The following is a 13,401-nucleotide window of genomic DNA, read 5'->3' as shown; positions in this document are numbered from 1 at the left end:
GGGTGAGGAGGTGCTGGGGCTGCCGGCCATAACGGGCTTCTGCTTGCTCTGGGCTTCCTACATCACCCCCAGTCCTCACCCCACCAAGGTGACCCCCTGCGGCCCTGATTCAGCAAAGTGCTTCAGGAGCCGATTTTTGGAGCTCATCGCCCGCCTTGCCCATCAGTCCCGTCTCACCCTGGACAAGAGCTGGAGGAGAGCTGAAGCTCTGGGATGCAATCTCGGGAGCCCAGACTCGCGCATTCATTTCGGAGAGATGATGCGGCACTGCCCAAGACTGGCCCAAGCTGTTTTTTTAAGTCAGCAGCTTATTGCATTGCTGAGGAGCACAGCCAGCACTCAGGAACCAGTCTGGACACCCCAAAGGATCCCCAGTGTCTCCCATGGTGTTCCATATACCCACTACAGGCCATTGCCCACCAAACCCACCCACAGATCAGTAGCACAAATGTGGTGTGCTTTAGCGACGCGTGGTGTTCACCATTGCCCATCGGTATTTTTTGCACTTACATCATTTTTTTTCCGGTCAAAGGTGATGTCAGGGCAGCTTGAGGGATGCGGGGCTGTGCGCATGGAGGTGTTCAGAGAATGGAGAACAAGCCAAAGAGCTGTTTTAATAATCCGTTCATTCAGAAGATGAATAAAATGGGCCTTCAGTACTGCTAGGTTTGATTTTCGTCAAATGATGCACAGAAAGCAGAAAGCCTCGTTTGCCTACATTTCAAGATCTGAAGGCATGACAGCATTAAAACCGGGGGTTAATTTGCCGTTAAAAGAAAAAAAAAAAAAACCACCACAGATCCCTCCGTCTGGTGCTTTTTCTGTCACTTCCCTCTGCGCTTTCTGTTCCTTCCATGAAGCAACTTCTTTACGAAGCAGCCCCAGCAGCCTGCCCTGCCCCGACCCCCGAGGCATGGTGAGGTCCCACCGCCCTCACCCCGCTCCGGGTCTCAGCGGAGCCCCTGCAAAGCCCCGGGGACCCACGCTGCGCCCCTGCGCTCTCCTGCTGCTGCCGGGCGGCGGCCGGCGCCCAGACGCTGCCAGAGTGAATCGGCACGCAGCACTGCTGCCGACAGCGCTGCCAACGGCGCATCCTTCAGAAACAGATACGGACGGTGCCATCGCTCAGCAGCCCCAGCCTGGGGGCTATTCCCTTCCAATTTGTTGACCTACATACCCGCTTGGGCTGTGGGCCGCTTGGTTTTTCCCCTTAATGCCAACCAAATCCTCCCTCCTCGGCTGGGCGCATCCATGCCAGCATCCCGCAGCTCAGGGGTTAATTTTCTCATGGGCATTCTCGGTGGGTCCAGCTGCAGGTGGGTGTCTCTGCACTGGGAAAGGTGCCCTCTGGCTACCAAAGTGGTTGCCCCTTAGCCTTGCACGTGCCAGCACAGCACCAGTCACCTGCAAACCATCATCGTCACCTTCGCTCTGCCCTTCCCCTGTCCCCAACGCAGAGACGTGCAAATCCTTCAGGCCGAAGCGAGTGAGGGCTGGTGGAAATATAGCCCTGGGAGAGATGGCAGAAGGAGCCTGTAGCTGATTTACCAGCCTGTGCTCACGCAATGCTGCTCTCTGGAGACGGACGGGGCTGTCAGAGGCGTAGCAGAGATGGCAGAGCGCGACCTGACCGAGGGGTGAGATGAGAGGGGCAAGAAATTTTAATTTTAAGCATTTTTTTCATCATGCCTTTGCCTCAGATCCAGGTAACATTGGATGTAAAACAGAGGCAGCATTGTATTTACAATGTAGGGTGCGTTGGATTTAAAAGAGCAAAGGAAGGATTAGCTCTTGCCCATCGCTCCTTTCACGTTTTTCTGAAAAAGATCCTGAATTTCCTTTTTAACCTGGTGTTAAGGGAAACAATCCTTCAGATTTCCACTGCAAAACCATCCGATCACAAAAAGCTCTATTTACATCTAAAAGTTCCTTAAAGCACAAACCCAAAGAGCAAGTCTTGTCTGCCTGCGACAATTTTAGCATCAGAGATCACCTTGGTATTGTAAATAGCCAACATCTGGCATCAGATGCAAAGTAAATGAGCTGAAAGTGAGCCCCCTGGGCAGACGTTTTATATCTATTAATAAAAGGAAAACAATTATCTGCCTTGCTCCTACCACCAAATGCTAGGAGCCCATTAAGAGTGGAGGGGAGCGGAGAGGCCAGCCCCGCGCAGGCAGGGCACAAGGACGAACCTTGAGCATCGCTGCAGCAGAACCAAGCCAAAACCCAAAGCTGGTCTTTAAGGGACGCCAAAACAGTTGCATGTCCCCCGTCACTGTAGGGTCCTTTCTGTCCCAGCGCCCGAGGTGCCATCTCTGCTGCCATCCCTTACGCGGGAGGGGGCTGAAAGAGGCTGAGGATGGGGCGAGCACCCTCGGGGGCATCGCCTGCCCCAGGTCGGAGCCAGGCGGCGTCTCCAGGGACGGAGGCAGATTCTGGCTGAGATGTTTATATAAACATGTTATCAAAACCGCAGCTGAAAAACAACCTGGGTGCAGTGCTAGGCACAGCGGGGGGAGGAAAAAAGGAGAAAGCCAAAAAAGCCCTTGGCCTCATCTGCTCCTGCAGCCGTGATTCACGTGACTTCACGCACACGGGGCTGCTCAGATGAGACACGGCAGCTCAGCAGAGCCCAACCCGTGAGATCGGGATCAGAGACAGAGTCACAAGCTGGACTTGGTCTCCCAGCGTCGCGGCTGAGCATGCGGGGAGAGGAAAAGGGGGAGGTAAATGCCCAGGAATGAAGAGCAAGCCCATCCCGTGAGCTCAGGAGGCACCCAGCGTGGGAGCAGATGAGCATTGGACAACCCCCTCTGCCCAGTGCCAGTACCGTTTTAAAGCAGAGACACTCGTCAGTAACTCATCGCCTGGGCTGCGGAGCCTGCTCCGACCCGGGTCCCGCCATGCTGGAGGTGACACCAACCCCGCTGAGATGGCACGTGCTCCCCACCACAGCTGCCCAGGCCACGTGCAGGGACAAGGCTGGCTTCGAAGGTCCCGTGTTCCCCAGATTAGCCAACCTCACTCAGGAGCGAACCCTGGACCAATGCCACCGTTCCCAGGAAACAGCTCCTTTTGCTCCACAATCAGAATTAATATTTTTTTCCTTTTTTTTTTTTTTTTTTTAATTTACTTACACGCCCCATCCTACTGCCTCTGAGCCTCCCAGATCTCCTGCAGGCATTAGGCTCCCTGACCTGGAAAATGAGCGGTTTGCAGCCTTGACTAGTTAACATTAATGAAAGATGCAGGTTTCAAAAGTGTCTTCACCCTCTCCCTGGTGGAGTCGGTGGCAGCTGGAAGAGCTCCACTCCTCTGGAAGTGAACTCCTCTACTCCTTTTCTTCCTCAAATGTGGATCTATTAGGTGTAAGAGCTGACAAAAGGCACAGATGGCACAACACATTGAAGAACCAATGAATCAGACACTGTACTGTTTTGAGGGGAGGTTATTTTTTTGGCTGAACAAGCAGCAGAGTGGGGTAAGTGGCCACGGGGAGGTGAAAAAAATGGTGGAAAGCAGCACTGTGCAATTAATTAAAAAAACCCCAAAAAACAACAAAACAACCCAACAGCTAAAAATAGACCTGCTATATCCTAGATGATTAGAAACAGCCCTGAGTGCAAACACAGGCTCCCTGGAGTTCTCCCCTTGGAAATACTGTGCCCCTGGGAGCTGGGCAATTTGTATCTCAGCATCAATTACTGAGCGGCGCTGACTCGCTGGGGGTGTGCGCAGCCCGGGGACGAGACACGGGCGAGAGGGTGAGCGTGGTGAGAAGGGCTCGTGCTGATGGGGAAAATGAGCTGAGCAGCCCCCAGGACGGCTCAGCCGCCTCCCAGAAGGGCAGCGACAGCTTGCAAAGCCCCCGTGCGCTACGGCAGCAGTGCAGGGAACATCAGCGCAGCCCGGAATCACGCGCTGCAACACGCACAAGGCTGGAGGAAGAAAATCTGCCTTGGGGTGATGACCAACGGCATCTCCCAGCCCACAAACACTGGGCTCCTTGCTTGGACTCAGTGGTGCCTGGGCTTGTGTTTACGCCCCGCTGCCTTCAATAAGGGAAATTGGCAAAAAAAAAAAATTGGGGCTGAATCTGTGGTGCTCAGAGCGCGTCCAACCATCAGGTCTCATGGTGCGTTAAAGACCTGGATGAGGTATGTCTGCCAGCCTCCCTCGATAGGTGGAAACAGAGAGCAAGACCAGAACTGTGTTCCAGGTGAAAACATGGAGATTTCTTCCAAGGGAAGGAAAAGGAGATGGTTCATCTGATTCCCCTCTCCCATCCCCATCCTCCACTAAGCCTGGCCCAGAGCGGGGTACCTGATGGGCTCTCCCTGCCCGCCGCTCCTCCTGGTGACTCACCTCACTGCCCAACGCTCCTCCACCTCCCTCTTCCCAACCACTGCTCCTGTCAAGGCGCGTTAGATGCAAACACACTCACCCGTTTCTCGGGATCTCCCTTCGGGCCAGAGCCTGGCTCAGCTTCTCCGGCAAGGCCAGCTCTGCCCGAGTCAAACAGCTACCGTCCCCTTTGAGCTCCAGGCAGGGGCACTGGGAAGCTGTTCCCGGAGTGACAGACATAAGGATGACTCATTTCCCATGTTTATTCCCCCTCTTCCCGTTCAACAACCCTCGCACTTCTTTTCTCTTTCACTCTGCATTCAGGCTCTGGAACATTTCGCCTGCTCGCTCTGCGCGAGGGTTGGATTTCAGCTTGCTGCGGTTTCCCCAAGGGCTGCACGCTGATGGCTGCAGGGCTCGCAGCATCCTCAGCACCACGCAGCCAGCCGGGACCTGAGCTCCTCCATGCTGCCCGGTACCCGGGGGCTGAGCAGACCACAGGTCTGATTGATAGAGACCCTACAAGCATCCCTGGAAGTACCCCCCTGCCTGCTCCAGCCACAGCCAAATGGGTCCCAGCCTGTCACTGTGTCCTTTACCTGAAGGGACACTGCAGAGTTGCCAGCCTGCCCTGCAGTGAGCGGTATACGGTTGCTGTAGAGGAAGCAGGCGAGGAAGGGAAGGGGGGCAGGGAAGCCGGCAGAGCTGGGCATCGCTTGCTCTTCAGGGATGCCTGAGCTCATCAGCTGTGAGGGGATGAAGGCTGAGGATGGCACCTACCAAAGGAGTAGGGACTTCCAACTGCTGTATCTGGGCAGGACAACAAGAGGCAGATTAGCAGCCTGATGTGATGAAGGGGAATATTTTCTGCCAGGCTGGACCTGCGTCTAGATGCTGGATGCAGGGAGTGGGCATCTGTGTCGTTCCCTCTGCCTGGCACTTACCGTGGGTCAGTCATGTTGGGTTACTTGACATTTAAGCGTTTCCAGCTGACTGGGCAGATGTGCTGAGATCCCAGTGGGCACTGCCAGGGCTGGGAGGGGAGCAGGACAGGGGCTGAACCTCCTCCACATGCCAGGTTTTACCAGGAGGGGATGGTTCATGCCGGGCGCCCGCTCCCGAGCTGCTCTCCCCTTCCCTGCCGAAACATCATCTGCCCTGTCTAGCTCAGAAAATCCCCAGCCTCACAGTGGGAAAAAGAGAGGGAAAAAATAGATACATCTGGCCCCAAACCATCTCCGGGGCTCTCAGCTTAGCAAGCTCTGCTGCCTACGGACGGATCCATCTGCCGTGCAACTCCCCGGCCTCTTTGCTGGGTCTGGGCTGCCGAGGCTCAACGGGACGAGCTTCTCCGTACTGCCCGGGCATTTAATCTACTCGGTGACCTTTACAAGCAACGGGCTGTACTGTCTGGATTTTCACCGCACAGACTCCAAAGAGAAGCATGACAATACCTGGAGCACCTCCCTATTGTTAGAGCAGGTCAGCGGGGTCTCGAGGGCCCTGGTGAAGGCATTTCTCGCTCTCTTTCCTTCCTAACCCACTGCTTTCCTGCCAATCTGGTCTTGCTTGGAAACTGCTGGGGTGAGACTGCAGAGTCCTGGCCATGTATATGTATTTAGAAATGCACATATATATATTTTAAATAAATATATCTATGGCTCAGGATAAAGTCACAGCTCTGCATGGGACTATGCCGCAGAATATCATGTGGTTCCCGGTCAGACTAAAGCTAGGTCGCTATTCAGGGAGAAGGCTGGAGACAGCAAGAACTGCCTTCTTGCTGACCTTCAGGAGTGGGAGAGGTGACCCTGGGCTCCCCTCCTGTCCTCCTCCTGTGGCAAGCCACCCATCCTCAGCCTGCCACGCTGCTCGCAACGATACGACCACAGCCCGCGGCACTGCTTTACTTGATGGTGATAAATGCTTAGTGACAGCACCAAAGAGCCGACTTCCCCCTCAGAAGCGGGATGCAGAGCCAGCTGGTGATGGATGAGGACTGGGACCTGTGTCACTGAGACAGCAGCTGGACACAGGGGACGCAGCAAGCAAAGAGAAGACCAGAGCTTTCTCTCCTCCTAGTCTGAGTACCTATTTCAGAAAGCAAAGCAGAACCAGTTAAGGGCTGGTATTTCAAACCGAGCACAAACGCGTATTTTACGTGCAAGGGTTAACCAGGCAGCTATCCTCCAACAGCAAAGGCACGCAGCTGGGCTGCAGCGAACTAAGCAGGGTTTGCTGCGTCAGGTGGAGATTTGGCTCGAAACACAATCGGTGGACTTCACCAGAACCACCAATTTGGGTAGATGTCCATGTTCCCTTCCCGTTGCAGTAAGGAGGTGCCTGGACCTGGAAAGACCATCAGTCTAACGAGATCAATCTGTTTAGCTTAATAAAAAGGAGATGAAGAAATTACTTGAGCACTGTCCAAAATATTGAAGGGCAGAAGAGATGTTGGCTAAAAGAGAGCTATTCAGCTGAAGAGGCAAGGGTATGCAGACGCAACGGAGGGAAGAGGAGAGTCAAACTGAGAGCAAAGTGCTTGTGAGAATACCTGCCACTGCAGTAATATAGAAATGGTTCTGACAAGTTCACCCTCACTTGTAATTGTAAATCAGATTGAGTGTTTGGGTTTTTTCCCTTAACAAATTGAACAGGAATAAATTAAGGGATGTGCTACAGCCTGTATTTTGCCGTGGGTTAGATCAATGATCCAAATGTTCTTTGCTGGCTTTGCAGTCAATGAATCACTAAATTTGGATCCACACCCTCACCAGATGGATCAGAACCAGAAACCGAGGCACTGCTTCCCTCAGGGTTTAATGGAGTTTCTGTCTGGTTCTGGAGCAGATCTGGGAATTTTAGTGAAAGTTTTATATCTGTTTTCCCCTTGAAAGCCTGACTGCAAGGTTCAAATTCTTTTCTAAGCACTTCGGTTTTCATGAAATCCTTGTGATCGCAGAGAAAACTTGAACAGTCCTAAAAGTTCCAACACCGGCAAACAAATAAAATGAACTCTAAAACTGGGGGTGGGTGGGTTCCTGAGTTATGGTTTCCTCAGTCTGGCCGGGGGTTGCAGACTTTCTTCCTGACTCTTCAAGGGCCAGGGTTGGCAATGCTGAGATAGTCTTCCTGAAAGCACGTTCTGGCAGAGGGATTTTTACAGTGGGCACAGATATCTGATTTCTTCCATCTTTTCAGTAACAGGCTGTGAGCGTGCTTCTCTGGCTGTGTGGCATTTGCTGGAAAAGATTACGATGAGAAGGAGAATCAATAAATTCCATCACAGATGACAAACATGGAGGGAAAACATTGCTTGGGGTTGCTAATCAACATCTGCAGTTGGGATGGATGGAGCATCCCAGGGTCAGAGCCCCCTCACCCGAAATGCTCCCGCATGTATTGGCAAAGCTCCTGCCAAGAGCTCCTCGGGCGTGAGTGCCCCCCCTCCATCTGCAGTGGTGCTTCTGCCAGGTTCCCAGTCCCATTTCAGCAGTCTCCTGTCTCCTCGCCTTGAAAGCCTGATTGCAAATCCTAAACAAGTGCTCTATGATGGGCTGGCTCCCTGCCCAGAGACTGCATCAGAAATTCTGCTTGATGTATCAAACTCTCAGCAAGTAGGGGGAAGGGAGGCAAGCCAGGAGAGGTAACGAAAGGGGTACCACAGACAACCCCAACTTCCCGGCTTCCCTCTTCCCAGGAGACCAGGCAAGCACCAGGAGGTCCCCTTCCCTTTGACCTGTCCCTGCGCAGGAGAGCTTTACGCCACATCCTGATGGATTTGAACCACAGGATCACGGCAGCAAGAGAGACCGAGGATGCCAGATGCAGCAGTAGTGCCATACCCTTCCTATTTACTCATGAGACCCTTCTTCTCATGGGATCTGTCTAGGTCCACCAGCCCCACGCTCCTCAGCCGGACTCTTTCCTCCATCAGCAATGCAGGTATTACGGCAGAAGCTACTCAGATTTTCGGAGTTCCTGACTGCAATCTTAAATATCAACCCAAGGCCACCCTCACAGTAGAGACCCGCATTGTGGGGTGACACAAGTCCTGCTGAGGACGTTCTGACAAGAGAGGCTCGGGGCACCTTGGTCAGTCCCACCAGTCAGTGTTGTCTCCTCGGAGGGCAAAGCGGAGCTCTTTGCAGACTGCCAGACCTACGGAGCTGTCAAGTCACACTGTGAACTAGTCCTTCACACAATTTAACTGTTTTCTTTTTTTGGCAGGCCAAGAGGGATGGGAGTGGTGTGTCTAGGCAAGGAAGCAAGACTTCAGAAACCCCGTAAGTTGTCCCCAAGCACCACATTTGAGCTCAGGAGGCCTGGAGATGCAGGTAGTGGTGCAGGGCTGAGCTCTCCCCGAGACCACCTGATACTCAAAGTTTCAACACAACCTGGAGGCGGCTTCGCATTTGGCCTCCTCACATGGCAACAGAAGGTCAAGAAAACCTTTCTTGTTTTAAAGCCAAAGGTGGCATTAGCTCTTTATGAAGATCTCAAATATTTTGGAGTCAAAGAGGTTCAGGTTCAGGTCAGAGTTTTCAGACTCCAAAACCGTCAAAGGCTCTCAGGTCAAGAGACATCTGGAAACTGCCGGTTGATGTTAGTCACCTACTATTTCATCCTCATGCCCTTTTAAATGGAGCTTCTTTTCTCAGTGAGAGGTTGACCCAGCGCAACGAGGAGCCCCTGGAAGAACTGCTGACGTCGGCGGGCTCTGCATCACGCCGATGCTATTCTGGCTCCTTCCCCGTGATGGCCTCCCTTCATTAGATGTCACAGCACGAGGACAGTCTCTTTCAAAGGCAGAGGGGAGAAAAGGCAGCTACCACTGTGCTTTTCAAGCCAGTTCGGCACAATCTTCGCCCTCTCCAAAAGATGAACTTGTGAAAAATGCCCTGAGACCATGTTACAGAGCCCACGTAGTGTCACAGTCAGCCCCTGCGGACAGGATGTCCCTTTCCTGAGGTGCCTCTGAGATAACATGTCCCTATGTCCCCCCAAAATGCTGCCTGAGAAGCGAAGGCCTAAATTCAATGTTTTCAATTTCTCGTACCAACCAAAAGCGGGAGCTCCGATTGCTGTTTTTTGGGGGAGGGTGAAACACTAGGGCTGATGACAACCAGATGAGATTAGTCACAAAGAAAAGTATATAACTGACCCCATGCCAAAGACAGACGAGAGAGAAGAGCAAGGTCCTCAGGTAGACACGGCCAAGGTGGGTTGAGGCCAGGATCTAAGGCAAGTCATGCCTAGGGCTCAGCCTGGTCACTGGTAGGACATCAGTCCGCATGGGTGGGATGGGCCCTGCTCAGCTCAGAAGGCAACTCCTTTAACACATGCCAACCTCCAGAAACAAGGACACCGACCACCACACAAGAAAGGCCTAGCGGGAGAGCCAGAGAGCTCCCAGCCTGCATGCACAGCCTCGAGGTCAAATTAGCGCATGGAAATGGGGACAGCAGCAAGAAAGGTCCTCAAGGGAAATTTTTTTAGAGCAAACCACAGCAGGGAAGGAGACAGGACTCCATCACATGGCAACTGAGATATGGAGCCAGGGTCTGTTCAAGAAGGTGGTGAGGGGATGCAAATCTTTTTTTTTCTCAAGGATATCCTCAGGAATTGATCCAGATATCAAAGATTAAAATCTTCATGTTTTCCTCACCTATCAAACCACCAAGGCAGATGACCATAGGTTAAACAAGACATCACTGCTGTTATCTACCTGCACATCACAGACACTTCCTTGGTCTGACTGGACAACCCTGCCCCCACGCAGAGCTGGGGACCTGCCCCTGCTCCGTGGGTGTCACCAGCTACCAGGATTACTCCATCCCTCTTAAACAACTTTCTGCTACATCCATCACCCATGGTACCCAGGATCGAAACGGCTGATAAGTGCGGCATTCACCCTAAAGGTCACTCCCTGCTTCCTGACCACATCGGTGGCTGGGAGCCGTCAGAGGAGGAGTCCTGCTGCCGCTGTCCCTTGTGACCAGGGCTGGGCTTTCCCGGCGGGGAGGGAGGTTTGCCACTCACCTAGCAGCAGGTTCATGAGGACCTCTTGGCCTGCCAGCGTGCTGCTCTTCACCAGACAGATGAGGGTGCCCGCAATCCAGGGGATCCCGTGCCCCGTTATCCCCAGGAGGTTAATCATGGAGCGGGCACCACCCCAGGAGGAGGCTCTGTTGGCACACACCCCCAGCCTCTTGGACATGCAGATATCGATGGCCAACAGGGCGTTGAAGGCGATTCCCTTGAAGGAGGGGTTGAGCTGCATGCAGTCCTCTTCGGGCAGCTGCTGCGACTGCCTCCGCTCCTTGGGGTTGTTGTTCTGGGCACCGGCTGCCCCGGCCTGACCGCTCTGCTTTCTGCCGGAGCTCCTGCTCTCCTGGTTCCCCTTCAAGGGCTGATTCAGGGAGAGGAACTCAGCCCTGTTGAGGACGTTGTTCCTGTCTCTTGCCCGGGACCGCGGCTGGGATGCTGGCATTGCAGTCTCTCTCTAACACAACCTGCTTTGCAAATACCGGGGAGGAGAGAAATTCCTCTTCTCCTTGCAGAAAGCTTCCCCCACTCCCACCCTCACGAGCCGCGAATTTGGGAAGCTACAAAGGTCCCCCTCTGTTGCAGTTGCCCCCAGAACAGACTGCAGCTGTTAAATATAGAGTAAGGAATGCACATGGCTGTTTACTTCATGGGCCTAGCAAGCTTGGAAAGAAAATTAATGCCAGGCTTGGCAGCCACTCCAGTGCCAGTGAAAAAGGTTAAACAGCCAATAGATTGGAAGAAGAGGAGGGAAAAGCGTTGTGCCAAAGGTTGGTTGCTTCTAGCCTGGTCTATTTAAATCTGCCAATTGCTCAGTCCCCTGGGCTGCAAGGGAGACTGGGAAATGTAGTTTTTTTTGCACTATGAGGCACATTTCAATATCGGCGAGTCGGAGCTGGTGGAGATCACGGCGTCCCCCCCTCCCCGCGGCAGCTGGCATCGCTCCTCGGCGGGCTGTGCCGCCTGGCTTTGCAGGCTCCGAGGCTGGGCACTGCTGGGGGGCTTCCCCCCACGGGGCTCTCCCCGGGTACCTTCTCCGTTTGTCTGTTCCGCAACATCTCACCTCCCTGCTAAGGCACCCTAAACACTGCCATCCTCTCCCTGGTACGGATACCTGTCAAACATCACCAGCCCCATCCTCCCTCCCCGCTCAGGGTGCGCCCCTGCAGCGACTTCCATCACTCACCCCGCTCCCGGCTCAAGCAGAAGCAGCACCTGCCTCCTGATTAAAAGAGACACGGTGCCGCTAATGAATTCCCTGCCCCCAGCGCTGAGCGTGGCCTCAATACCGCACGTGTTTGTGCCGTGTCACCCAGCATCGCAGTTCCCACACTGAGAGCAGGTGGCAGGCGCTGCCCGCGTCCCCAGGCTGCCGGTGTGACCAGCAGCGCAGGTACCGGCTCCAGGGGAGCACGCACCATGGGACGGGGAGGAGGAAGGCTCATGGCAGGCCCTGGGGAGCAGTCCTGCAGAGGACATGGAAGACCTGCTGTCCCTCCTGCCTCGGCACCTTGTGCTCCATCACTTGGTCCATGCACGGCTGTCGTCAGCCTCCTGCCTCCCTGCTCCCACCCCAGCTGGGGTGAGCCCCTCTGAGACATCTCCCACCCGCTGACCACCAGTGCTGGTGAGACCTGAAGAACATCCCGTCTGCGCTCGCAGCTCCAGTTTACAGGTCTGAACGACCTTGCTACAGTCCCCGAACCGCAACCACGGGGATCTAAGCCTGAAGCACCGCTGGGAGAGACCGTCCATCTCAGCTCCTCCTGCCCAAAGGACAGCAGTCCGCAGCAGCAACCGCCTCAGCCAGATCCACCTGGGCTGCCATGGCCGAGCAACCTTCCCTGGGCAATGGGCTGTCGTGGCTCCGCAGCACCCACACGCTCAAGAAATGGGATTATTCCTATGCAAATAAGCTGGAAATCCCCCATGGAGAGAGAAATGGAAAACATGAATATTGCAGCCAGGCGCAGAACAGGCATGTCTCTTGGTGGCAGTGACATGTGCCAACACAAATGTCCCGTTACAGAGGTCAGTGTTTGTACAGGTACTCTAGCCCAGGTATCTTTAAAGGTCTTGTCCAAAATGCACTGGAGAGCTTAAGTGCTAAATGAAAGGTGGTTCTTGGCTTTCTAAGATAATAAAAAAAATTTTGCACTTTCTTCACGTTTTTTGTCCGTAGATCTGAAAAGCCTCTCGATGAACTGTGCATCCAGCCTGTGCCCATCTCCCAGACAGACGGGCCGGAGGCGAGGGCAATGCTTGGCCAAGCCAGTGCCAGAGGTCCTGAGGAGCCTCCTGGGCTTTGCTCGTATTTCCTTTGATTCATGACGGGGGGGGCGTCATGAATCAAAGGAAAATAATACACGTCAATTTATTTCTGAATCACACCCTCCAGGAACCTACCCCTAGTCTGTGATGATGATGAAGAGCTCGTGCCCACTCCAGCCCTTACCCAGCCCAAAACCCACAACCCTCCTTGGCTCAGGTACCGTTTGGGGCTGTGGCAGCCCAGGAGCGTGCGCAGACGCTGCCACATCACCGACACCCACCACCTCCCGTCTGATCGCCGGCTGCGCAGTGCCATTCTCACGCTATCGGGGAACTCAGCGCCCCATCCCTATCTGCCTGCCCTCATCCCGCTGCCCGGCTCCGAGGCATGTGGAAAATCTCAGTCCACCTGACATCAGCCGGGGAGATAACCGTCGGCACTGCTGTAACTTGGCTATAGCCGTCACCTCCCCGCTGGACGGCCTCCCTGTTTCTCCTGCTCCATGTACGGCTGCTGCAGTGTGGGGCTCCTTGCAAACGTCTGCGAGCAGCGGGTTAAAGCGCTGGTGGGCAGGAGCCTGCAGAAATGGGGAGACTGGTCTGTCCCTCCCATCCCGCCCTGCGCCGGGGATGCTGAGCTACTGCTAAGCATGTTCCTCAGGAGCTGTCGTGGGGAAGGGGGGAAAAATACCTTGAAAGCCCTGGGAGTTAATTTAATCTGGTGCCTGTCTCTTC

The 13,401-nt window shown here is 54.2% G+C and overlaps 1 protein-coding gene across 2 annotated transcripts in view; it reads right to left on the bottom strand.

Annotated features, from left to right (window-relative positions):
* The window catches only part of PPAPDC3 (phosphatidic acid phosphatase type 2 domain containing 3), a 14,233-nt gene extending 2,519 nt beyond the window's left edge, over nt 1–11,714 (bottom strand). Inside the window, exons 1-2 of one of the 2 annotated variants that reach the window (XM_009892226.1) lie at nt 11,685–11,714; nt 10,390–10,852 (exon numbers count right to left, since the gene is read on the bottom strand). In XM_009892226.1, coding sequence (XP_009890528.1) covers nt 10,390–10,852; nt 11,685–11,714 — 493 coding nt within the window. Of the gene's footprint in view, nt 1–10,389; nt 11,032–11,684 lie in introns of those variants that run through there. The other variant, XM_009892227.1, reaches the window with a different exon arrangement.
* Between the last annotated feature and the right edge of the window lie 1,687 nt (nt 11,715–13,401).

Source organism: Charadrius vociferus, unplaced genomic scaffold, assembly GCF_000708025.1.
Source record: "Charadrius vociferus isolate BGI_N301 unplaced genomic scaffold, ASM70802v2 scaffold549, whole genome shotgun sequence".
Taxonomy (NCBI): domain Eukaryota; kingdom Metazoa; phylum Chordata; class Aves; order Charadriiformes; family Charadriidae; genus Charadrius; species Charadrius vociferus.
Note: the sequence above shows the minus strand (reverse complement) of the source record. Positions and strands in the feature narration are given on the sequence as shown.